Raw genomic sequence first — 24,965 nt, 5'->3', positions numbered from 1 at the left:
TTATGTTTGCAAAATTATTGATTATTGGCTTTAAATCTTTCTGATGCACATATTTAAAAACCAGTGTCTCATTTTAATGCTCTCAAAATGTAATTCTAGTGTGTAGTAAACCCCAAACCTCAAAATCTGTTTATTAAATAATATACAACTGAATCAACAATTATCTCTTAAAAAATTCTTTCCAGTTGGATTTTGTCCTGTGCTCGACAGGGTAAAAAAGTTCCAGAGGACAAGTACTTAATTGAAATTGTCTCTAATGACAATCTGATGTCTCAGGTACCCACAGTGGAAAACCAAAATGGCTCAGTCTTGGAAAATAGATCTGGTAGGGTTTCTGTAAGGGAAGCCAACCCATCTGAGATCGGCCAGCAAAACATAGTAGACTCAAAAGAAGCCGATGAAGACCATGTGAACAAAATTAAGGGGAGAATAACTGATGCAGGACCAAATTCTGGTGGTGCGGTGCTTAAAGGAGAGAAAAATATTAGTGCTAAACTTCATCAGGATAATAATGAGAAGGTTTCAGCGGTAGGCGATCACAGATTTTCTCAGACAGATGGGGATTTCATGGAGAACAACGACTCAGATGCCATGCTACTGCAACTTGAATCTCAGGAAAATTATCAGGCAGTTATTCCAGTTGTTGAAACAGAATTGAAGCCTACTGCAAAGGACTGGGAAGTAAATTTGGCCTCGACTTCTGTCGCAAATTGGGGATATTGGGGATATTAAGGTCAAGGGTGTGCCTAGGAATACTGACATTGCTGAAGCACCAGTGGTGAACACAAAAGATGGTAAAGCTTTGAATAAGAATCTTCTTCCTGCAACCAAACATGTTGCACCTGCAGAAACTCCCCCTTTTGAGAGATGTAAGTAAGCTGCACTCTGGGAAAACAGGGCTTAGTGGATGCATGATAATTATACCCCCACAAACGAAGTTAAGGGGGTGAAAAAGGAGTGAGCTTGTCTGTCGGTCGGTCTGTCTGTCGGTCGGTCCGAATTAAGTGCCCGCTCTCTAATTCAAGTAGTTTTCATCTGATCTTCACCAAACTTGGTCAGATGTTGTATCTAGATGATGTCTAGGCCAAGTTCGATATGGGTCATGCCGGGTTAAAAACTAGGTCACGGGGTCACTTAGTGCGTTTTAAACATTGAGCATGTTGTCCGCTCCCTAATTCAAGTAGTTTTCATCCGATCTTTACCAAACTTGGTCAGAAGTTGTATCTAGATGATGTCTAGGCCAAGTTCGAACATTGGTCATGGCAGGTCAAAAACTATGTCACAGGCCGAGTGTCACTTAGTGCTTTTTAAACATTGGGAATGGTGTCCGTTTTCTAATTCAAGTAGTTTACATCCGATCTTCACCACATTTGGTCAGAAGTTGTATCTAGATGATGTGTAGGTCAAGTTTGAACATGGGCCATGCCGGGTCAAAAACAAGGTCACGGGGTGGGGTCACTTAGTGCATTTTAAAAATTGAGCATGGTTTGCGCTGTTTTTTGTGAAGACAACATGCAAAATATTCTGTGTCAATGCGGCATGTGGGGGTATTCGTCACGTCTGTGACAAAGCGCTAGTTTTTAATGCCCCCAGATCGAATGATCGGGGGTATATTGTTTTTGGTCTGTCTGTCTGTCATTGTATGTGTATGTCTGTCCCAAAACTTTAACCTTGCTCATAAAATGAAAACTCTTGGGTCTATGTTCTTTAAACTTCACATATGCATGCATCTCATTGAGATCTGCATGGTTTGAGATCACTAGGTCAAAGGTCAAGGTCACTGTGACCTTTACATTCAAAATATTACCTTGTTTCTAAAATAGCTGCCGTGCGTCTTCAAAGTGCGGTAGGGGGCATTGTGTTTTACAAACACAGCTCTTGTTTGGAATTTTACATAAGGAAGTCTCTTTCTTAATGATTTCCACTCAAGGCAGACAGTGTTAGATTAGCTAATATGTGACCAAACCTTACGGATATGCATGAAGCTCTGTTTTCCAAAGTGCGGCGGAGGTGTATCCTACTGCCGTTTGTTATTTAAGGAACTTTGGGGAAAGGGAGAAATTGTGATCTGAATTTTTCGTTGCAAAGTTTCAATTAAAGACCATGCTTTGTAAACTGAGTGACAGTCAGGTCCATAAATCCTTATTTATTTATATGAAAGTTTTATTTTAGAAAACTACAATAAAATAAGAAACATTTTCAAAAAAAAATACAAAAAAAAAATAATTTTCAATATATTATCTGAGATTTGTGTAGGATATAAGTTATTATAAGATTATTTTGACTACTGGTGTTGTTAGTATTTAACCCTTTGCATGCTGGGAAATTTGTCATCTGTTAAAATGTTGTCTGCTAAATTTCTAAAATTAGCATTGTTTTCGATTTTTTTCAAAGAATACTATCAGAGTAGCAAACAGTTTGGATCCTGATGAGACGCCATGTTCTGTGGCATCTCATCTGGATCCAAACTGTTTGCACAGGCCTTCAAAATTCGGTTCCCGCACTGAAAGAGTTAATATGGGAACGTGTTATTGTTTCGTTTACAGTGAAAAGGAGATGGGACAAGAACCCCCCTCTCACCGGTACCCCTGTCCTAACTAAGCAGTGTAAGTATGCTGAACCAGCGTTTTTTAACTGGCGAATTTGGAGCCAAAAATCTTTCCCATTCACCAAATGACAGCTGAAAATTCCCAAATAATTGGTTCCATAATAATTTTATGCCCCTGAAGAAGGGCATATAGTGATCGCATCTGTCTGTCCGTCTGTCTGTCCAGCCGTCTGTCCGTCACACTTCTGCGCTTAGGTTTCGAAAAATGTTCATTACTTCTATGTCGCTTCAGATGTAACCTTCATATTTGGTATGCATGTGTATATGGACAAGGCCTTTCCATACTCACACAAATTTTGACCCCCTTGACCTTGAACTTAGGGTCCATGTTTAGGTTTCAAAATCTGCATTTAGGTTTCGAAAAGCGTTTTTGGGGGCATATGTCTTCCGATGAAGACAGCTCTTGTTTTAATATAAAATTAAATTCAGTTCAGTATCCAGATCTATATATAATATGAACCAAAGTAAAATCAAATACTGGAAACAATTTTGAAACACTTGCCCAAAATTGAGATAAAACACCACGATTTCTTAATTTTATTTTATTGCAGCTGCTAAAGACAAGCTGAAGGAGATGCCGGCCAGGAAGCACAATTGGAGATATGACGACTGGGTGGCAAAGAATGACTGGACGGCAAAGAACAGCAGTAGTCAGAAAGAGAACGTGGGGCTGGCCACCTCAACGCCGGTGCAATCTAGGGTGAAGGTAAGACCAAGTTAGCGCGTTCTGGGAATAATGGGCTTAAAGCATAAAGTTTACGCACAGAGTAGTCTGCGCAGTTTTCATAGGCTAATCAGGGACGACACTTTCCGCTTATTATGCCCCCGAAGGAGGGCATATAGTGATCGCACTAAACCCTCTCACCATTCAGCCCCACCACTAGCAATATGTTACAAATAAATCTGTGGTTGTGTTATTTGTATTTGTGAGACTAGCAAAATGTTTGAATCCAATAAAACAAATTGACAAGATGACATTTTAAAAAAAGGAAAAAATTGAAATGAAATTATATAGGAACAATTTTCAAATAAATGCATAACAAACATTTAAGAAATGTGATTAAATATGTCCTTCAAGTACATGCACATGAACCACTCTGTATTTAAAATGCATGAATGTGATACTTACAAGGTAATAACACAATTTTGCTCAAAAACTAAACAAACCAACAACACCTTTAAGACTTAGGCCATCCTTAAAAATATGTTTGTTTGGCATAACCCGACCCAGGTAAAATTGGGTGGGTAACTAGGTAGGGATTTTATTTTCATGCCCCCCTTCGAAGAAGAGGGGGTATATTGCTTTGCTCATGTCGGTCGGTCGGTCAGTCTGTCCACCAGGTGGTTTCCGGATGATAACTCAAGAACGCTTGAGGCTAGGATCATGAAACTTCATAGGTACATTGATCATGACTCGCAGATGACTCCTATTGATTTTGAGGTCACTAGGTCAAAGGTCAAGGTCACAGGTGAAGGTCACAGTTACTCGAAATAGGCATTGTAAGGATTTAGCATGGTTCAAACAAGGGAAACAACTACCGTTTATGCATGTTCTTTTTATTACAGCATTTGCCTCACTTTAATTCATTTAAAATCTCATTTTACAGCAGAGATTCCAAATCTGACCTGTAAATGAGCCCCATATTTACTGCCAGTGCTAGGTTACCTTTTCCCATTTGATCATTCTTAAGTATTTAGGGCTTTTTTTCCTTCTTTGGGACCCGCTGAAAAACGGCCCTTTTCCCTCGAATTTTTTTTTTCCCTTCAACAGGTAAATTTTCCCCCAGTCTTCATTTTTTTCCCCTAAAAAAAAAAAAAAAAAAAATTTTTTTTTTTTAACTTTTAATACATAAGTTAACCTTATCCAGTGTAGAAAATATAACATATTGCATAATTAAATTATCTGTTGCCTTGAATTTGTTTAAAAAACAGCAAAATATGTTAAATTGATTATTTAAGACTTTCCGTATTTTCCCCAAAATCCGGCGTTTCGCGTGATTTTTTCCCCCAAATCAGGCATTTGCGCGATTTTTTTTCCCCTCAAAAAAGGCCAGGCCCATTCCCCAAAATCAGATAAAAACCCCTGGTATTGGTATTGTAATGCTGCTGCTACTGCTACTGCTACTGCTACTGCTACTGCTACTACTACTACTACTACTACTACTACTACTACTACTACTACTACTACTACTACTTCTACTACTACTACTACTACTACTACTACTACTACTACTGCTACCACTACTACTACCACTACTACTACCACTACTACACCACCACTACCACCACCACCACCACCACCACCACCACCACCACCACCACCACCACCACCGTTCACAGTGACAAAAAACGTATTCACACAATGGCTGCTACTACAACTTATAGCCCATATTTGTTTTAGTATTTCTTTTTTTCTGACATTGAACTCCGACATATACCAAACTGAAAGGTAATTATCAAATAAAGCTCTAAGTCTTCTGTCTCATGAAAGGAAATTGGTAAAGATTTTTCTGCACCGTCCGTATCACCGCACGTGTATTTGTTAGTCTATTTTTTCTATAAAAAACGTCGAAAATATAATATAATCGACGAAAAATACTTTATCCGAAAACGACAGTCCGAAAAATTGTACAAATTTTGCACATGAAATAAAATGTGCATATCGTTTGAAAGAAAATGAAAACAAGTAACTTAGCAAATACGTAACTAATATATTATTTGGTTGACATATTACTTTACAATAGCATAGTTTGTGAGTAAAAAACAAAGTAATTATAACATTTTAATTTCAATCAAGAACAAACAGGTGTAACATCTTCAACATGTAACTAATTATTTAATAATCATCCTTTAATTCAGATCGATAGTTGGTAGAAAGTTGTAAAGTGATCAGCTTAAAAATAATTTATTGAGTGTTACGCTTCTTTTCATTTGTTAATTTTTATTTGACTTTTGCCATCAGCCGTTATATTGTAGGCAGACGACAATATCAACTGTGTATTCCATTATCTGCACATGAATGACCCAATATTAACCGATAGCGAACTCAATGTTGATTGGCCAGCTACCATATGCACTTCAAAACGTTAATGGAATTAAAGAGGAAAATAGTTTAAAAAAAACAATCTGGATTAAAATGGCGGATGTTTTCAATTAAATTTAACGAGATTTTAGCATATTCGTAAATTATATTTTTCTTGAGCCAAATTCGCTATATTTTTCGCAAATGGCGAACGACAGCGCGAGCCCTGTAATAGTGAGCATTTATTCCAATAATAACACGTTCGCAATGCTGCCATTTGCAAAAATATTGAGATTTTGGCTCAAGAAAAATTTAAATTACGAAAATGCGAAAATCTAGTAAAATTTCGTTGAAAACATCCGCCATTTTAATCCGGACTGGTTTTTTATATTTGTCTCTTTGTTTCAATGAAAGTGTTCGCAATTCGAACATTTAACGAAACCCGGTCTGTACCCAATTAGTCATCTCTTGACAAAAACATGGTCACTAGGTCAAAAACTAGGTCAAATAGTAGAAAAACCTTGTGTAGACAGTAGAGGTCACAGTTTTTATCCAATCTTTATGAAATTTGGTCAGAATGTTTATCTTGATTAAATCTGGGTTGGGATTGTATATGGATCATCTGAGGTCAAAAACTAGGTCATTAGGTCAAATAATAGAAAAAACGTCAACAATTTGTTTATGTAGACAAGTAGAGGTCACAGTTTTTCATCCAATCTTTATGAAATTTGGTCATAATGTTTATCTTGATGAAATCTGGGTTGGGATTGTATTTGGGTCATCTGGGGTCAAAAACTAGGTCACTAGGTCAAAAACTAGATCACTAGGTCAAATAATAGAAAAACCTTGTATAGACAATAGAGGCCACAGTTTTCATCCAATCTTTATGAAATTTGGTCAGAATGTTTATCTTGATAAAATCTGTTTGGGATTGTATTTGGGTCATCTGGGGTAAAAAAATAGGTCACTAGGTCAAATAATAGAAAAACCTTGTGTAGACAATAGAGGTCGCAGTTTTCATCCAATCTTTATAAAATTTGATCAGAATGTTTATCTTGATGAAATCTGGGTTGGGGTTGTATTTGGGTCACCTGGGGTAAAAAACTAGGTCACTAGGTCAAATAATAGAAAAACCTTGTGTAGACAATAGAGGTCACAGTTTTCATCTTATCTTTATGAAATTTGGTCAGAATGTTTATCTTGATGAAATCTGGGTTGGGATTGTATTTGGTTAGTCAGATGAGCGATTCTGGGCCATCATGGCCCTCTTGTTTCTGGATCATGCAATAACTTTAAAAGTTCTTCATATTTTTTCATGAAACTTGAAACATGGATAGATGCCAATATGGACGTTATACACGTCATTTCATTTTGTTTTTCTTAGCCAAAAATTCTGGTTGCTATGGAAACAAATAGACTAGAAATACTGCTGACAATAGTGTTTTTTCTGGATCCTGCGATAACTTTAAAAGTTCTTCATATTTTTTCATGAAACTTGAAACATGGATAGATGCCAATATGGACATTATGCACATCATTTCATTTTTTTCCTACGTCAAAAATTTTGGTTGCTATGGCAACAAATATAAAAAAAAGAAAAAACAATTCTGACAATGGTGGAATTTCTGACAATGATGGTTCCGGTAGGGGACATATATTGCTTGACAATAGTCTTGTTTTAAAGGGTATTTTCACAGAGTTTGCAGTGTCAAGGTAAAACTCAACTCAATAATTTTTTCCCTTCCGTATCAAGTACTTGTTGAGGGCACTTTCCTAACTGAAGAAAAATTACATAAATCACAATTGCTGTCTGAAAAATTCCCAAAAGGAAAAAAATGTCTTGCAGTAGATTCCACTTAATTGAATATCGGATAATCGAATAATCCGGTTCATTGAATAGAAATTGAAAACACCAAACCATTTGCATCTCTTCCCATTGTTAAACATCGCCTAATCTGAAATATGGCGTATCCCGGTTAATTAAATATCCAATTATCGATTGCACACTATAATCCAGCGTATTATCTCATAAATCTCCAAGGATACCCATCGTATCGACGATTTTGACAAACACGCTGCATTGACTGCCTTTGTTTTCATTTCACACCATGCATGTATGCAGCGTCTGTCAAGCGTCACGTGACTAACAGGTGTAGTATGCGGGCCAAGTACAATGCCAACACTGGAGTCTCTGGTTAAAACTGACGCCAATCACAGTGTGCAGTCAGGCACAAACTTTCGAATGCAAACTGTCGAGTAACACACTTCAACAGTTTGTTGCCAATTGGAAAGAATTAAAGAGTTTGTTGCCGATTAGAAAAGAACTGTTGACGTGTCTTGCTTGAGTTAGTGAATAGTAGGAGTGGATTATTTTCAATGCACCGTATAATGAATAAAAACAACTATCGGCGCTTTTCTATGCGTTTATTGAATAAAACAAGTTTATTTAGCAATGTATTTAACAATATAGCTTTGAAATTGGTTAAAAACACGATAACATACACACATGTATATGATAAACATTGAAAACATTGGAAATATAACTGATTCTGTATAATTGAATACTCCAGATAATTGCATATTCGGACGTGACAAATAGGCTTTTCAATTAAGCGGAATAAACTGTACTTTTGTTTCAAAAGCACATTGTTTGCATGTGAACAAATAAAATGTGCACTGAAACTTTCAATCAATTTTGCCTTATTTGCTTGGTACCAGTACTTTTTCCAATCTGACAAAAAAAATCACTGCAACTGTAGAAGTACTTCTTTTCTGCAATTTTAGGAACTGAAGAGGCAAGATGGAAAGAAAGTGGACATAGACACTCCCAGCAAGTTCCTCAACCCGAATGTGAGATACATTCCCAAGTTTGAGACCGAGGTATGTTCCTCAACCCCAATGTGTGATACATTCCCAAGTTTGAGACCAAGGTATGTTCCTCAACATTCGATACATTCCCAAGTTTGAGACCAAAGTATGTTCCTCAAGATTTGATACATTCCCAAGTTTGAAACCAAGGTATGTTCCTCAACATTCGATACATTCCCAAGTTGGAGACCAAGGTATGTTCCTCAAAATTTGATAAATTCCCAAGTTTGAGATCGAGGTATGTTCCTCAACATTCGATACATTCCCAAGTTTGAGACCAAAGTATGTTCCTCAACATTTGATACATTCCCAAGTTTGAGACCAAGGTATGTTCCTCAACATTCGATACATTCCCAAGTTTGAGACCAAGGTATGTTCCTCAACATTCGATAAATTCCCAAGTTTGAGATCGAGGTATGTTCCTCAACATTCGATACATTCCCAAGTTTGAGACCAAAGTATGTTCCTCAAGATTTGATACATTCCCAAGTTTGAGACCAAGGTATGTTCCTCAACATTCGATACATTCCCAAGTTGGAGACCAAGGTATGTTCCTCAAAATTCGATAAATTCCCAAGTTTGAGATCGAGGTATGTTCCTCAACATTCGATACATTCCCAAGTTGGAGACCAAGGTATGTTCCTCAACATTGGATGCATTCCCAAGTTTGAGACCAAGGTATGTTCCTCAACCCCAATGCGTGATACATTCCCAAGTTTGAGATCGAGGTATGTTTCAAACCTCCAACGTTCAATACATTCCCAAGTTTGAGACCGTGGTATGTTGCTTAACCATGATGTGTGATACATTCCCAAGTTTAAGACCAAGGTATGTTCCTCAACGTGTGATACATTCCCAAGTTTACAACCCAGGTTACATTCCTCAACGTTTGATACATTCCGAAGTTTAATTTTGAGGTATATTCCTAATAGTGGGATAAATTCCTAAGTTTGAGACCGTGGTATTCTTCTTAACCCCAACGTGTGATACATTCCCAAAGGTGAGACTTAGGTATGTTTCTAAACCCCAACGTTAGATACATTCCCATTTTTAGCTCGGCGTTTTCGGACAAAACCCGAGGTATTGTCATAGCCAGCTTGTCGTGTCATCTGACGTCCGCTGTCCGCGTCGTGCTAAAACTTTAGCATTGGCTCTAAAATAAAAAAGCTTCCACCTACAACTTTGAAACTTCGTATGTAGATGCACCTTGATGAGTTCTACACGCCACACCCATTTTGGGGTCACAAGGTCAAAGGTCAAAGTCACTGACCTCTAAAAAAATACTGTAAAATCATGTACATTGGTTGGCACAACATTCGTGGATTGGTCAACCCTCGAAAGCAACTAAAAGTTCACATCCCAAGAATTATAATGATTTTACAGTAATATTTCTTTGTGGCTTTCCAGTGTATGAAGTTATATACGTTATTTATAAAAGTTTTAGGGTGGCTAGGTTTGCCTCGCTAAAATTATTTACTTATTATGGAAGTATAATTTGGTAAATTGATTTTAAACAGGACAAATTTGAAAAAAATTAGCTCAAACTTATATCGCAAATGATGTATACAAATTGTTTGAATATATAGAAATAATTGCTAGATAATTGTTTTTTTCAAATTGATCATATGTTACAGGAGTTTCTCGCATCACTGCAAACCCCAGAGGATGTGAGAGCTGCAAGGGCCAAAAGAAAGCCCAGTCTGGTACGCTATAGTCAGCGATTTGTTTCATTCTTTATAAAGTACTGGAAAACAGCACTTTCCCAATAGAGAAAAACTACACATTTCCAAAATTCTGTCCAAAAAATGTTCAATTAAATGTTATTTTTTTATTTTTTGGGGAGGATAAAATATAACATTTAGTTAGTTTCCCTATGCAGCTCTATGGCTTGAACCTAAGTTGATATAATATTGATAACTTGACTACACTTACTTATTATTTTTTAGCTCGGCTGTTTTCGGAGAAAACCCGAGGTATTGTCATAGCCAGCTCGTCGTCTGCCGTCCGCCGTAGGCGTCATGCTAAAACCTTAACATTGGCTCTAAAATCAAAGTGCTTCCACCTACAACTTTGAAACTTGGTATGTAGCTGCACCTTGATTAGTTCTACATGCCACACCCATTTTTAGGTCACTAGGTCAAGGTCACTGACCTCTAAAAAGTATTTGTGAGCAACAAAATCAAATGCATCAGTATCCTCACGTGAAGACTTCACAATGCACATTTTCCCAAATGGGCTGGTACCCATAGTTTTTCCGATTGGGCAAAAAACAATCCTGGCTATAGTGTAGCTATTTATTGTTAGCTCACCACTCAGGTAGAATATTATATTTATCACACAAGACTTATTCCTGATTCCAGCGTCGTTTAGTGAGAGCATCAGTGTATAACATTTAAAGTTATAGAAATTGCGTTATCTTAGTGATTACTGATTGGATTGGTTTGGCATTTGACTGGCAGTAACAAATAAACCAGGGTTTTTTTGGCCCGATTTTATAGCCGAAATTCGGCTATGTTCCCAATCCCATAAAGTATACTTTTTTCCCAAAATGTGGCAAAAAATTCCCAATTTCCAAAAAAAAAAAAAAAAAAAACATTTTTTTTTCTTTTTTTGAAAGAAGTCTAATGTGTATTTTATCTCAATTTCAATTCAATTACATGTAACAAAGTATTATATGATTTTGTTTTTTTAATTTTAATTATTATAAAGAGTTATATCAAATTTAGTATTTCTCGTATCAGTGGACTTTTCATGTGGAAAAAAGGCTAATGAATTTATTTTCCCAATTTCATGAAAATGCCGATAAAATTCCCAATTCCAAAGCCATGGGCTATCTTCCCAAAAAGTGGGGAAAAAAAACCTGTAAACGATTCATTAGATTGATCAAAATGGATCAGGTGAGCAACATTGGGCCATCTTGACCTTCTTGTTTGTAGAACAGGGTTTGAAAAGATTAATTCTGATGTATTAAACTATTGTTTTCTTTTCAACAATCCAAAAGAAAACATTTTCAAATCAGAAGTGACAAAAATAAAGAAAAAGTGAAACATTGACCAGAAACGATGTGAGAATGTTTTTAGATTAAAGTTTATTTTGAGTTCTTTTGTGAACCCTTAGGGGAAAATATTTTGGGAAAAGTAACATTTTAATATCTTCTTTTCAAGGCCATTGAAACAAATTAATTGTAATTTTTTTATTTTATTTTTCTTGATTTACATTTAACAACAAACTTAACCCAAAACCGTCTCTTTTCGCTCTAAGTTAAAGATGAACCTTATATCAAATTGTCACTTTCTTCCAAACGTTTAGAACGACAGTGAGCTGTTCGAGCTGATGAGAGCCAAGATGGAGGTGACCATCGAACAGAGGAGACAGGAGCGCGAGAGTGCTGTCGCCTCATCCCAGCGACAAAACGACGAAGTGGACGGAGATTACGAGGTTCTTACTTTGGCCATTTCTTTTTAGCTCACCTGAGAACAACAATATTTTAAATCATTAAAAATTTGCCGTTATTTTGTGCCTAGAAATGAAATATTTATGTTTCATAAAGTACTTTTATTATCCCCCGCCATAGGCGGAGGGATATTGTTTTGGCGTTGTCTGTCCGTCCATCCGTCGGTCTTTCTGTCCGTCCGGAGCCATGTCTTCGAAAAGCTTGGAAAAGCGGACTTCATTGAAACTTGGTATGAATATATATATATATATGGATAAGAGGATGATGCACGCAAAATGGCATTGTACACCGACTGTTAATAACAGAGTTATGGCCCTTTGTATCTTGATAAAATGCTTTTCAATATAAGCTTAGAGCTTTATCTCCATTAACACATGAGCCAGAGCCATGAAACTTGCCATAGATGTTCACAATCATCTGGGGGTGCTTCACATTCAACACCCATAATCCTAGGTGCTTATGTCGAGGTCACACATTGAGGTCAAAGGGCGTTGCCCATCCGTCCAGAAAACGTTTGTGTCCAGAAGCATATTGGCGGGGATATCAATTCAACGAATTTGCTTGTTCTTTTATGAAATCCACCCTCTCATAATGTTTTAGCTGCTTCGGGTCCCTGCAGGTGAGCGCAAATGGCCTTCTTCTTTCAATTTGGGTTAAAGTTAAAAAACATTAGGACATCTGCTTCTCACTAAAGTTGAACATTTCTGATAAATTGTTTGCAAATGTGTAAATTACAGGTTGTCCATTGACCGGATCATTCTGGAAATCCAGATTTTAACTGTCCAGGGTCAAATATGAGAGCAATGTAATTCAAATGCGTTTTTTTTCGGGGGAGGGGGGTGATACGGGCAAATCATTTGAGTGTGGGATCATTTGAGAACAAATATTGTTTAAGCTTACTCTGAATCTCAGTACCAATTTTACCCATTTTTTTTTTTGATTTCTGATTGGTTAGCGGATGGCACAGACATTAGGGTGACTGACGTAAAATCTTCACTACTTTCCGAAAATCTTACAAGTCAATGGAAACGCTGCAAATGTCTGCCATCTTGAAATATTTTAAGTGAGGAATTTGCAAAGTAAAGCACTGCAATAACATGTTGTAAAAGGAATAAATTTTTAGCTCATCTATTTTTTGAAAAAACATTATGAGCTATCGTCATCACCTTGGCGTCGGCTTCGGCGTCCGGTTAAGTTTTGCGTTTAGGTCAACTTTTCTCAGAAAGTATCAATGCTATTGCATTCAAACTTGTACACTTACTTACTATCATGAGGGGACTGGGCAGGCAAAGTTAGATAACTCTGGCGTGCATTTTGACAGAATTATGTGCCCTTTTTATACTTAGAAAATTGAAAATTTTGGTTAAGTTTTGTGTTTAGGTCCATTTTATTCCTTAAGTATCAAAGCTATTGCTTACATACTTGCAACACCTACTAACTATCATAAGGGGACTGTGCAGGCAAAGTTATGTAACTCTGACTGGCATTTTGACAGAATTATGTGCCCTTTTTATACTTAGAAAATTGAAGATTTGGTTAAGTTTTGTGTTTAGGTCCACTTTATTCCTACAGTATCAAAGCTATTGCTTTCATACTTGCAACACTTATTAACTATCATAAGGGGACTGTGCAGGCAAAGTTATGTAACTCTGACTGGCATTTGGACGGAATTATGGGCCCTTTATACTTAGAAAATTGAAAATTTGGTTAAGTTTTGTGTTTAGGTCCACTTTATTCCTACAGTATCAAAGCTATTGCTTTCATACTTGCAACACTTATTAACTATCATAAGGGGACTGTGCAGGCAAAGTTGTTATGTAACTCTGACTGGCATTCGGACGGAATTATGGGCCCTTTATACTTAGAAAATTGAAAATTTGGTTAAGTTTTGTGTTTAGGTCCACTTTATTCCTACAGTATCAAAGCTATTGCTTTCATACTTGCAACACTTATTAACTATCATAAGGGGACTGTGCAGGCAAAGTTGTTATGTAACTCTGACTGGCATTTGGACGGAATTATGGGCCCTTTATACTTAGAAAATTGAAAATTTGGTTAAGTTTTGTGTTTTGGTCCACTTTACCCCTAATGTATCATAGATATTGCATTCATACTTGGAACACTCGCAAACTATCATAAGGGGACAGTAAAAGGACAAGTTGCATAACTCTGGTTGTCATTTTTACGGAATTATGGCCCTTTTTTTACTTAACTTTGAATATATGGTTCAATTTTGTGTTTTGATCCACTTTACTTCTAAAGTATCAAGGCTATTGCTTTCAAACTTAAAATACTTTCATGCTATCATGAGGTTACTGTACCTGGCAAGTTGAATTTTACCTTGACCTTTGAATTACCTTGACTGTCAATGTCAAATTATTAAATTTTGCTAAAATTGCCATAACTTCTTTATTTATGATTAGATTTGATTGATACTTTAACAAAACAACTCTTACCTGACATACCACAATAGACTCCACCTAAACCATCCCCCACACCCTTCCCCCCCACCCCCCCTCCGAATCCCCCCCAATTTTTTTTAAATCATTTCACAAATGACCACCACACCCTCACACTATACCCTCACACTATACCCCCCCACCCCACCCCACCCCCCAATTTTTTTTTGAAACGGTTAAAAACACAAATATTTATTTTTATTATTTTATTTTTGAAATACCGTCCAACCTTTGCACACAAGAATCCCCTCCCCCCCCCACCCCCGAATTTTTTTTCCGCATTTTTGGAAGATAATGTAATAAATGACCACACCCCACACTATACACCTCTCTTCACTCCATCCCTCCCTCCTTTGTGATTGAAATTGAGAGTCCCTTCACCTTTAAAAATAAAATAGATGAGCGGTCTGCACCCGCAAGGCGATGCTCTTGTTTATACTGTTACATGTAAGCCTTGTTCTGGGAAATCTTTATAGAGCAGTTGAACTGTCCGTCAGTCAGTATGTCAGTATGTGTGTATGTCAGTCTGTCCGTCTGTCCGGAAAAAAACCCGTTAAAGTTGGCCATAACTTTTGCATTATTGAAGATAGAAACTTGATATTTGGCATGCATGTGTATCTCATGAAGCTGCACATTTTGAGTGGTGGAAGGTCAAGGTCATCCATCAAGGTCAAAGGTCCAAACAAAATTTTTTTAAATCAAAGCGGCGTTCTCATGAAGCTGCACATTTTGAGTGGTGGAAGTTCAAGGTCAAATGTAAAAAAGAATTAAAAAAATATTTCAAAGTGGCGCAATAGGGGGCATTGTGTTTCTGACGAACACATCTCTTGTTTCTTTCAGGATGTCCCAACTGCGCTGCAAGGCGTGGTGATCACTGTTGCTAGACGACTGGCCAAGGACCAGGCAGAGTTTAATGAGATTGTCACGTGTCTGGGAGGGGAGTATCGTTGGACCATCGACAATACTTGCACCCATTTCATCTTTCAGGTATAGGGGTGCCTTCGATAGTGTTAGACAAGCAATCGGTGCTAAAATTATTCTTGAAATTGTTCTCAATGCTGATTTAAACATGAAGGGATTTGGTGAACCCTTTAAGGAGGAGGGTGTTTTTGGTGAAGTCTTTAACTGGATGGGGTGTTTTTGGTGTACCCTGTGTACTCTGTGATGAGGTACGGTGTTCTCCTCATATGAGGTATGTTCAAGTAATTATGTGCTTTAATGATTGTCATGGTGTCCTTGCAATTGACCTTACAATCGGAGGTCAAAATACTATTTGTTAATTGGTACAATTCCATGTGATTCAAATGTGTTACTTATAATATTTGTGAGTTTATGCTGACCGTTTGTGGTCACCCTTTGTCCATCATCAACTCATTATGTGTTTTTAGTTGTTAACTTTGTTTGTGGGTATTATACAGGCTTGTCTTAATTTGGTTAGTATGTTGATCTTGACAATATCTAAGTAGAGCTGTTATGTGGAATAAGTTCAACCAAAGACTGAAAAACCATATCAAATTTTATAATAAATTGTTTCCAATCTATAGGCCAGACTCTTGTTGAGACATGGTCAGAATGTTTATCTTGACAATATCAAGGCTGAGTTCAAATCTGGGTCAAGATCATCCAAAATTAGGTTACCTGCAGGTAACATCTTTGAAAAGCATTGTTACCACTTTGAAAGCCACATTTATGCCTCAAGGTTGATGAAACTTGGTCTATATGTTAATCTTGACAATATGCAGGCTGTGTAGAATCTGGGTCATTTGCATCCAAAAAAAGGTAAGCTTGTCAAATCTGGTAAATACCTTGTATGTAGAAATTGCATGTATGACTCAATCTTGATATAACTTAGTGAGAATTTTTTTCTTGACAATATTTACGCCAATTCGGAATCTGTGTCATGTCTAAAAACTAGGTCAGTAGGTTAAATCTTGAAAAAATTGTTTACCATATTGAGGCCAGATTAATGACCCAATTTTGATTAAACTTAATAAAAATGTTTTAATTCATAAAATTATGGCCATTTTTTAATCCAGGTGACTTGTGTCCAAAAACTTGGTATTCAGGTCTGGTTTTACACAAAACATTTTACCATGTTAGAAGCCACATACTGATTCAATCTTGATGAAATTTACCTAGAATGTTTATCTTGACAATATTAAGTCAGGGGTTGCGATCTGGATAACGTATATTCAAAAACCAGGTCAAATCTTTGAAAAACCTTGTTCCCTTTCAAGAAGCCACGTTTATTTCTCAATCTTGATCATAATTGGTTATCTGGGAAAAGTCAAATCTTGGTCTTGTACGTGCAACAAGTAGGTCACTAGTTCTCTGACCGGTTATCTTGACCATGTCTAGATTTAATTTGCATCTGGGTCATGAGCATCCAAAAACTAGGTCCCCAGGTTAAATCTTACTAAAAAGACATGCGTAGAAGCCACATTACGATCAATCATGATTAAACATGGTCGGAATCTGGTGAGCTCTTTATTCCCATCATTGCCATTTTGTTTATATGACCAAAACATATTTTTGGACATTTTCTGCATATGTATATATATTTTTTTTACAGGGTCGGCAGAACGATACGACTAAAGATTTCAAACAAGCAAAGGCCCAGGGCTTGAAAATTGTTAGTCCCCATTGGTTGTACATGGTAAGGGTTGGATCTCAAATCCTTGATTATTAGTGCAAAATGTTCAATAATCTAATGAAGAGTGTAGGTATGCCCTTTTTCCTCTCTATCTTCAGCCTGTGTGTCACCTAAACTTAATCCATTTACATTTATGCCTAGCGTCTAGAAAAAAGGCCTTGCCAAACAGTGTAGACCCAGATGAGACGCCACATAATGCAGGGTCTGCTCTGTTTGCTTAAAGGAATTTCTGTAAGAAATATTCTAAATCTAGAAATAAATATACTAGACATCTCTAATTTTGGAAATAAATTGATCCAATTTAGAAGGATGGGAGAGTCCACTAGGCATAAATGGGTTAATTTCTGACATTTTCCTTTCATGCCTGGTTGGACATTTGTGTGATAATGGTGGTGATATTTGAGTGATAATGGTGGTGATATTTGAGTGATAATGTTGGTGATATTTGAGTGATAGTGGTGATGATATTTGAGTGATAATGGTGGTGATATTTGAGTGATAATGGTGGGGATATTTGAGTGATAATGTTGGTGATATTTGAGTGATAATGGTGGTGATATTTGAGTGATAATGTTGGTGATATTTGAGTGAAAGTGGTGATGATATTTGAGTGATAATGGTGGTGATATTTGAGTGATAATGGTGGTGATATTTTCCTAGTCATATAGAATGAAGTGTTTTGGGCAACCTATTTGAAGAACAAAAAAATATTCATAGGACCTCATCAGCCTTTCAAATAACTTACTCTTTAGATGTTCAAAATGGCAAGAAAAGGGCAAATGTTGCATGGTTCCCCACTATCGATGTACTTTGACTTTGTCTTAAAGGCTGAAAACTAGTTCACTTCATGTGATCATATCGACCAACAAAAAGCTGTGTTTTATATTGTGTAACAATTCCATTGTGCGCTTCACTGATTGGCTACACATCGCTATGTTTTATTTGATATATGCCATATTCAAGCAAAGTGAAATGAAATTAGTTGATATGTTATCACTAGTATTTAGTTGTGTTTTTTATGTCCTACCATTTGGTAACAGTTAGAAAATATCAACTGATTCTTTTTAACTTTCCTAGAATATACATTGTAATATATTATAATGAACAAGAATTATTTTCTAACCATAAACTGGCCATCCTTTTGGTTAAAATGGATGTGTGTGGACAGTGTGTGCTTCAGAAAGTTTACAGACCTTAGCCGTTTAAATCGGAAATATCCATTGTCTGATTTCTTTAGCATTGGTTGGTTAGGGGAATATAAGTAATAACAAGTTTTTTTATAAAAAGTAAAGGTTTATGAGTAAGGTACAAAATGCATTTGTTTACAAGTTAAGAGTTGTCACGTAACTCATGTATGTTTTGTTTTGTTTTTCAGTGTAAAGAACAGAATGCAAGAGTGGATGAATCGCTGTTTCCTCACACCTTTAATCCAAACCTGTCCCTGGTGAGTGGTTTCCTCACACCTTTAATCCAGACCCTTCTCTTGTGAGTAATTTTTCCTCACACCTTTAATCAAAACCTTTTCCTTGTGAGTGATGTTTCCTGACACCTTTATGTAGATCTTTCCCTGGTGAGTGATACATTTGTCTTTCTGTAACACTTCCATACATAACAGATGTTAAGTAAAGATCTGGGGAAAAAATCAAGTTTAAAATGTCTGTAAAATCTTCAAAAAATGGTCTATTTCTGGGATTTCTTTTTTAATTCTTGCACTGCCCCGGATAGTTTTTTGGGAAATAGGGTTTTCACCAATTGGTTTTGAAAAATAGGGTGATTTCAGTCTTGACATAGGATGAAATAAGTTATAACAATGTATACCTCAAAATCATTGCGGCTTTACTTCTATTGAAGCTGCACGCTTGTATTTAAAATTCAATAAAACTGTTTAGGCCAAAAAAAATAATAGTCTTGGTTCAGGGAACCCGACCGACCCTATTTTTTGCCCCCGACCCTAACGATTTTTTTGGTCCATGGAAAAAAATCTGATGGCGAAAAATCTCGTAAAATTTCATTGAAAACAGCCACCATTTAAACCTGGATTGGTTTTCTATATTTTTCTCTTTGTTTCAATGAAAGTGTTCGCAATTTGAACAGTGAACAAAAACCGGTCTGCACGTGTATACGAGACATCGCTTGACCTTATTGTTATTGAAGTGCGCATGCTAGCTGGCCAATCAACATTGAGCTCGCTTACACATGAAATGACGTTGTTAAATGAAATGTAAAAATGGGTGGGGCTATGGAGTAATATTCGGTCATTCATGCGCAGACACTGTGCACTTTGAATACACAGTTAATATTGTCGTCTGCAAACAAAATAGCAGCCGGTCGCAAATGTCGTATTATTAAAGATTAAAAATGAAAAGAAGCGTGACAATATTTTAATTATTTCCAAGCTGTCTATTGATCTGAATTTAAAAGTGATAATTAAATAATTAGTTTTATGTCGATGATGTTACAACATTCTGCCAATTTCCGATCGAAATGAAAAGATGATAATTAATTAATTTGTTTGTTTTACTCGCACACTATGCTAACTGACAGCAGCGTATTTTAATCAAATAAAAATGTGAAAAACACGCGCGGTTTAATTTTAATTAAAATTTCGAATTTTTAACACATAGGAAGAGTCATTCATCTACTCTTCTATAAAAATGGAAGTAGCCACTTTGTCTCTAAAGTCGCTAACATGGCGTCTTTAACCTTAAAGCGTCGTTGGACGCAAAAAGAGTCATAACAAAAAAAAAAAATTAAAACACAAAACACTAGAACATTCAAAGAGTCGACTCATGGAAACTTGACAACAATTGGCTTCGCTTTGATAATGAATCAAAATCAATGTACTGTGACGCCCTTAGCCTGTACAAACCAATAGCAGCATTCAAATTTATGTACACTGCTCACTTCCTGTGCGATGCGCTCAAACCCATTGCCATTTTATCAAAAAATGTACCAGAAGGAAGACTTGTGCTATTCTGAGGTTACCCTCCTTTTGACAGCCACTATTCAGACTCTTGAGCACCTGTCGGAGACTAGGTCAGGTCTCATGATGAAAAAAATTCTGAAGGTCACACCCCAAACACCAGAGACTGATAAAGATGGCTTGTTCACTTTTGAATATGAAGGTCACACTATCACAGACAGACAAAGAAAAAATGGTTGGCTAAAAGAAATTTTGGGCCAGCGCTAGCCCTGAAGAAGTGCATAAAGAGCTAGGAATATTGAATAATATACAACGACTAAATACAACATGTGCAATATTAATCATTTGGTCAGTGTTTAAACAATCATGGGTGCATTAACTGACCCTTTTTCACCCTGAAATCAGTCGACTGGTAAAAAAAAAAAAAAAAAAAAAAGAAAAAACCTACCTACCCTCCTACTTTTTTCTGGCCATGTTCCCTGAACCAAGACTATTTTTTTGTTTGGCCTTACTGTCTTGATTAATTTTAAGGAACTGATGTTAACTTGCATCTTGAAACTGTCAATAATATAAACTTTAAAATAAAACTAAAAAAAAACTGATGTTAACTGACATCTTCAATCTAGAAATCGTTAACTCAATCATGGCACCCTTAGGCAATATGCACATTTTAATTCTTTTTTTCTGTCCCGTCAACGTCAACAATGTCTTACCAGGGATATGACTTTTTCCACTTTTAACAGATTTTTTCAGTCACAGACTCTCCGTCATGTTTTTGGATGTCAACTCGCTACTTTCAACTGCTGCATACGCAGTTTTTAAAATAATTGATAACGTGAATGATTTGGCATGTATTTGCTCTTACCTGCTTCAGGATGCAGAATCAATTGGGATTTCATGGGTTTACACACTGGCAGGACAGCATGTAAACACACCACTAAGGACTTTATTTTTGCAAATATCTCACGTTATTGAAATTCATTTGTAAAAATCTTAAGTGCATAATAGACAGTTTTACTTGCAGTTTGTGCTGATATCTTAAGGTGTAAGAATCAATGCTTGAATACGTCTGAAATCAATTACAAAATTTCACATTGCATGAAGCATAACTGTGCAGTATACAAGGCATTTTTGAACAGGAACACAAGCTTATTAAATTAAGTAATTGACATCTCGCCTGGACAATGATCGCTCTGCCCACTTTATGTATATGTTTTCTTCTTTAGAATGATTTGCACAGACTGCACAGGCTGAACTGGAGCAACAGTTTACACACATGCATTAAGGCCCGTTTTCCCAAAGCAAGTCTTAAATAATGAATTATTTTCAGGCGGTGGTTTCCACCAGAGGAACACCCATGCGCACTCCGCGTGTACGACGGAACATCAAAAGTGTCACAGAGCCTCCCAAATCGGCTGTTACCGCAAAAACTGAAGCTGAAAAAACTTCCCCATCTGTCGATAGAAATTCCGAGGGAGGCAACTCTGGGTCCGGTACACCGGCAAGAAAGGGAGGCAAATCTCCAGTTGCGAATCTGGTCTGCAAATTGACTGGCAGTCTGGATAAGAGCCCCTCAGAAGAAGATAAGCAGCAGGTATTTTGTGAGAGATGTGCTGTTAAAAAATTATAAATAAACAAAGCTATAAATAAATAAATCATTTTAAAGTAAAAAATGGAAAAATGGAAAAAAACAACGACCTGTTATCACTTATATACATTGAGAATACTAGGTTAATTTTTGATTAAAAGGACCTTTTCACGTTTTAGTACATTTGCAAAATTGTTTCAGATTTGCACAATTTGGTTATAGTAACTATATTTGCAAGGAGACAGTAATACTGAACATTTACCATGCTCTTAAATATCCATTATATGCATCTTTAGGCAAATGTAAACCTGAAAATTATAATGCACTACAAACGCTTTGAGAGTTATGTTGTTGTCGTCATATTTTGTGACACTACCTGGATTGTGTATACAAAGTATAAAAATGAATTTAAATCGTTATCAGTATGGCTGGTCAGGTGGCTTAAGCGCTAGTCTTTAACTGAAAGAGTCAGTGGTAAGAGCCCAGGTATTATAAGTATAATTAGCAACATTAAGAGAACCTAATGCGGAAACCGTGATGAGTGCTACAGGTATTTATAGTCCTTATTAACCTTTCAGACAAATCTGACAAAAAAAATGCAATGTCTGGCAAACATTAACGATTTTTCAGACAAAGAGCTTTATGAAAAATTATGGTCAAAGGAAGTCTTTTCTAAACGAAAATAAAATTTAGACGTAAAGTGTCGCGCCTGATTACAATTAGCACATTTATTTTATGCTTTCCGGTGGTTTATAGAGAAATATTAGTGAATTAAAACGGATAATTTTACTGTTTCAAACAGTGAAAATTATCAGTGAAAATTATCGATAATTTGCACTGTTTACTGTGAAATGACGTCATTTTTTTTGACGAAATGACGTCATTATCCTAGCGAAATTCTTTAGTTAAACTCTTTAACAATGTATATAAACTGTGAAAAAAGCTTAACGTAAAAAGAAAATTTGTTGGATTCGGTGGAATATCAATTCTAATTCACTTGTGATCATATAAAAATATATTTTCACTCGTTGCTGCGCCACACGTAAAAATATTATTTTCTATGATCACTCGTGAATTAAAATCGATAATCCACCAAAACCAACAAATATCCCCTATGTATTAAGTCCCCTTTTTCCAGAGCTTAGCTTAAGTATATTTGGTGAGCTTTAGAAAACTCGAACCGCAAGCCTAGGTAAGTTCTTCAGGTCCTAGTGCAGACTCCAAACAACCTGTCAGACAGACAAATCTTACCCCCAATTACACAATGGCACACATTCTGGCACTTTTAGACACAGTGCCTGACAAGAAGTTTAATAAGTTAACATGTAACTTGCTTGCATGTCTGACAGATTAACCAAATATCTGACACGATTGCAACCTAATCTGACAGGTCCTTCTCGGGTTTTACAAAGTCTGTTAGTGTTGAGCATAACTAATGAATCTGAGTTGACCTACTGACCTTGTCTTTTTCCGTGGTAATTGTGTCATTATTAACTAAATGAACAAGAGAAAGTAGCAGGTTAAGATTTGTTATCAATATATGAGCTGTGCTCAGTGAAAAAGGGGTTTAATTCATGTGCATTAAAAAGTGTCTTCCCAGATTAGCCTGTTCAGTCCGCACAGGCTAATCAGGGACAACACTTTCCGCCTAAACTTGATTTTTGCTCTGAAGAGACTTTCTTGAAACAAGCGGATTACACAGGCTAATCTGGGACAACTCTTTACGCACATGCATTAAACCCCCTTTTCATAGAGCATGGCTCATATAATATGTGTGAAAAGAAAAAAATAGGGTATTTTTCCTATAAAGAAAACTTTTGTTGGTTTCAGCCTCAAGAAACAGTGGGGTCTCTGGAGATGAGAGAAGTGCTCAGCAAGCAGTTGGAGGATGTGATGGCTCAGAATACGTAAGATCTTAGTATAGACCTATCTATTTCCAAGCTCAATAGCGGTTGGAGGATGTGATGGCTCAGAATACGTAAGATCTTAGTATAGACCTATCTATTTCCAAGCTCAATAGCGGTTGGAGGATGTGATGGCTCAGAACACGTAAGATCTTAGTATAGACCTATCTATTTCCAAGCTCAATAGCAGTTGGAGGATGTGATGGCTCAGAACACGTAAGATCTTAGTATAGACCTATCTATTTCCAAGCTCAATAGCGGTTGGAGGATGTGATGGCTCAGAACACGTAAGATCTTAGTATAGACCTATCTATTTCCAAGCTCAATAGCAGTTGGAGGATGTGATGGCGCAGAACACGTAAGATCCTAGTATAAACCAATCTATTCTAAGCTCAATAGCGGTTGGAGGATGTGATGGCTCAGAACACGTAAGATCTTAGTATAAACCTATCTATTTCCAAGCTCAATAGCGGTTGGAGGATGTGATGGCGCAGAACACGTAAGATCTTAGTATAAACCTATCTATTTCAAATCTCGATTGCATCGAAAGCCTTATGCTCATTGAAATGCTCTTGAGTGTGTTTCCTGAGTGGAACTAGTACTTAGTGTGTAAGATCTAAATAACGCTCCCACAGTTTGGATCAAACCCATGACCTTTCAGTCACTAGTCAGACACCATATCCAAAACATCATGGCGACCTATACGTAAGATCTGAGCAAGTAGATGGAGGATGTTATGGCGCAGAATCTTGAGAATTCAGTTACTATGGATGTCATATTATGAACACATGGCTCGATTTAATAAAGTATACAGTACATATACCATTTAAACACGTTACTTTTGTTTATTTTAACTGCTTAAATACTAAACATTTTTTAGTCATATCCTTTACATTTATTATTATTATAAACCTTAAGAAAAACAAGGATTTTGTTTTACCAAACAAGGCTCACAATTTCTGAACTTTTATTAAATATTACTGGATATAGTAACTTTGTTCATCAATTAAAATTATCAGGTTTTATTTTAACCCTTTTTTTTGGATTATAGGAAAAAACAGTACTTTAAATTTAAAAATCATAATAAATTGTTTTCAAATATGAAAAATGGTAATGAAAATAATAAATGAGCCACGCTCTGTGAAAAGGGGGTTTAATGCATGAGCGTAAAGTGCAGGCGACACAGGCTAATCAGGGACAACACTTTCCACCTAAACTTCATTTTTGCTAAGAAGAGACTCTCTGTAAATGAAAAATATCATAAAAGTTGAAAGTGTAGTCCCTGATTAGCCTGTGCAGACTGCACAGGCTAATCTGGAACGACACTTTACGCACATGCATTAAACCCCCTTTTCACAGAGCACGGCCAAAATAATTGTAATTGCTTAAATGTATTTATAACTTGGTTTCTTAAGTTATTATGTCATTCCTAATTGAGAAAATCTCCAGTCAAACTATATTCAAATGTTTTTGTTTTTTTAATTGA

At 36.5% G+C, this 24,965-nt stretch overlaps 1 protein-coding gene across 1 annotated transcript; it reads left to right on the top strand.

The window, feature by feature from the left end:
• Positions 1-722: 722 nt before the first annotated feature.
• On the top strand, positions 723-23,486 carry LOC127859744 (DNA topoisomerase 2-binding protein 1-like). The gene is made up of 11 exons (XM_052397251.1): positions 723-869; positions 2,547-2,606; positions 3,160-3,314; positions 8,415-8,510; positions 10,133-10,201; positions 11,808-11,936; positions 15,252-15,398; positions 16,984-17,067; positions 18,440-18,508; positions 21,318-21,581; positions 23,406-23,486. The coding sequence occupies exons 3-11, from the start codon at positions 3,183-3,185 to the stop codon at positions 23,484-23,486; spliced, it is 1,071 nt and encodes a 356-aa protein (XP_052253211.1). The 5' UTR covers positions 723-869; positions 2,547-2,606; positions 3,160-3,182.
• The last annotated feature ends 1,479 nt before the right edge of the window (positions 23,487-24,965 follow it).

This window comes from Dreissena polymorpha, chromosome 15, assembly GCF_020536995.1.
Source record: "Dreissena polymorpha isolate Duluth1 chromosome 15, UMN_Dpol_1.0, whole genome shotgun sequence".
Lineage (NCBI taxonomy): Eukaryota > Metazoa > Mollusca > Bivalvia > Myida > Dreissenidae > Dreissena > Dreissena polymorpha.
Note: the sequence above shows the minus strand (reverse complement) of the source record. Positions and strands in the feature narration are given on the sequence as shown.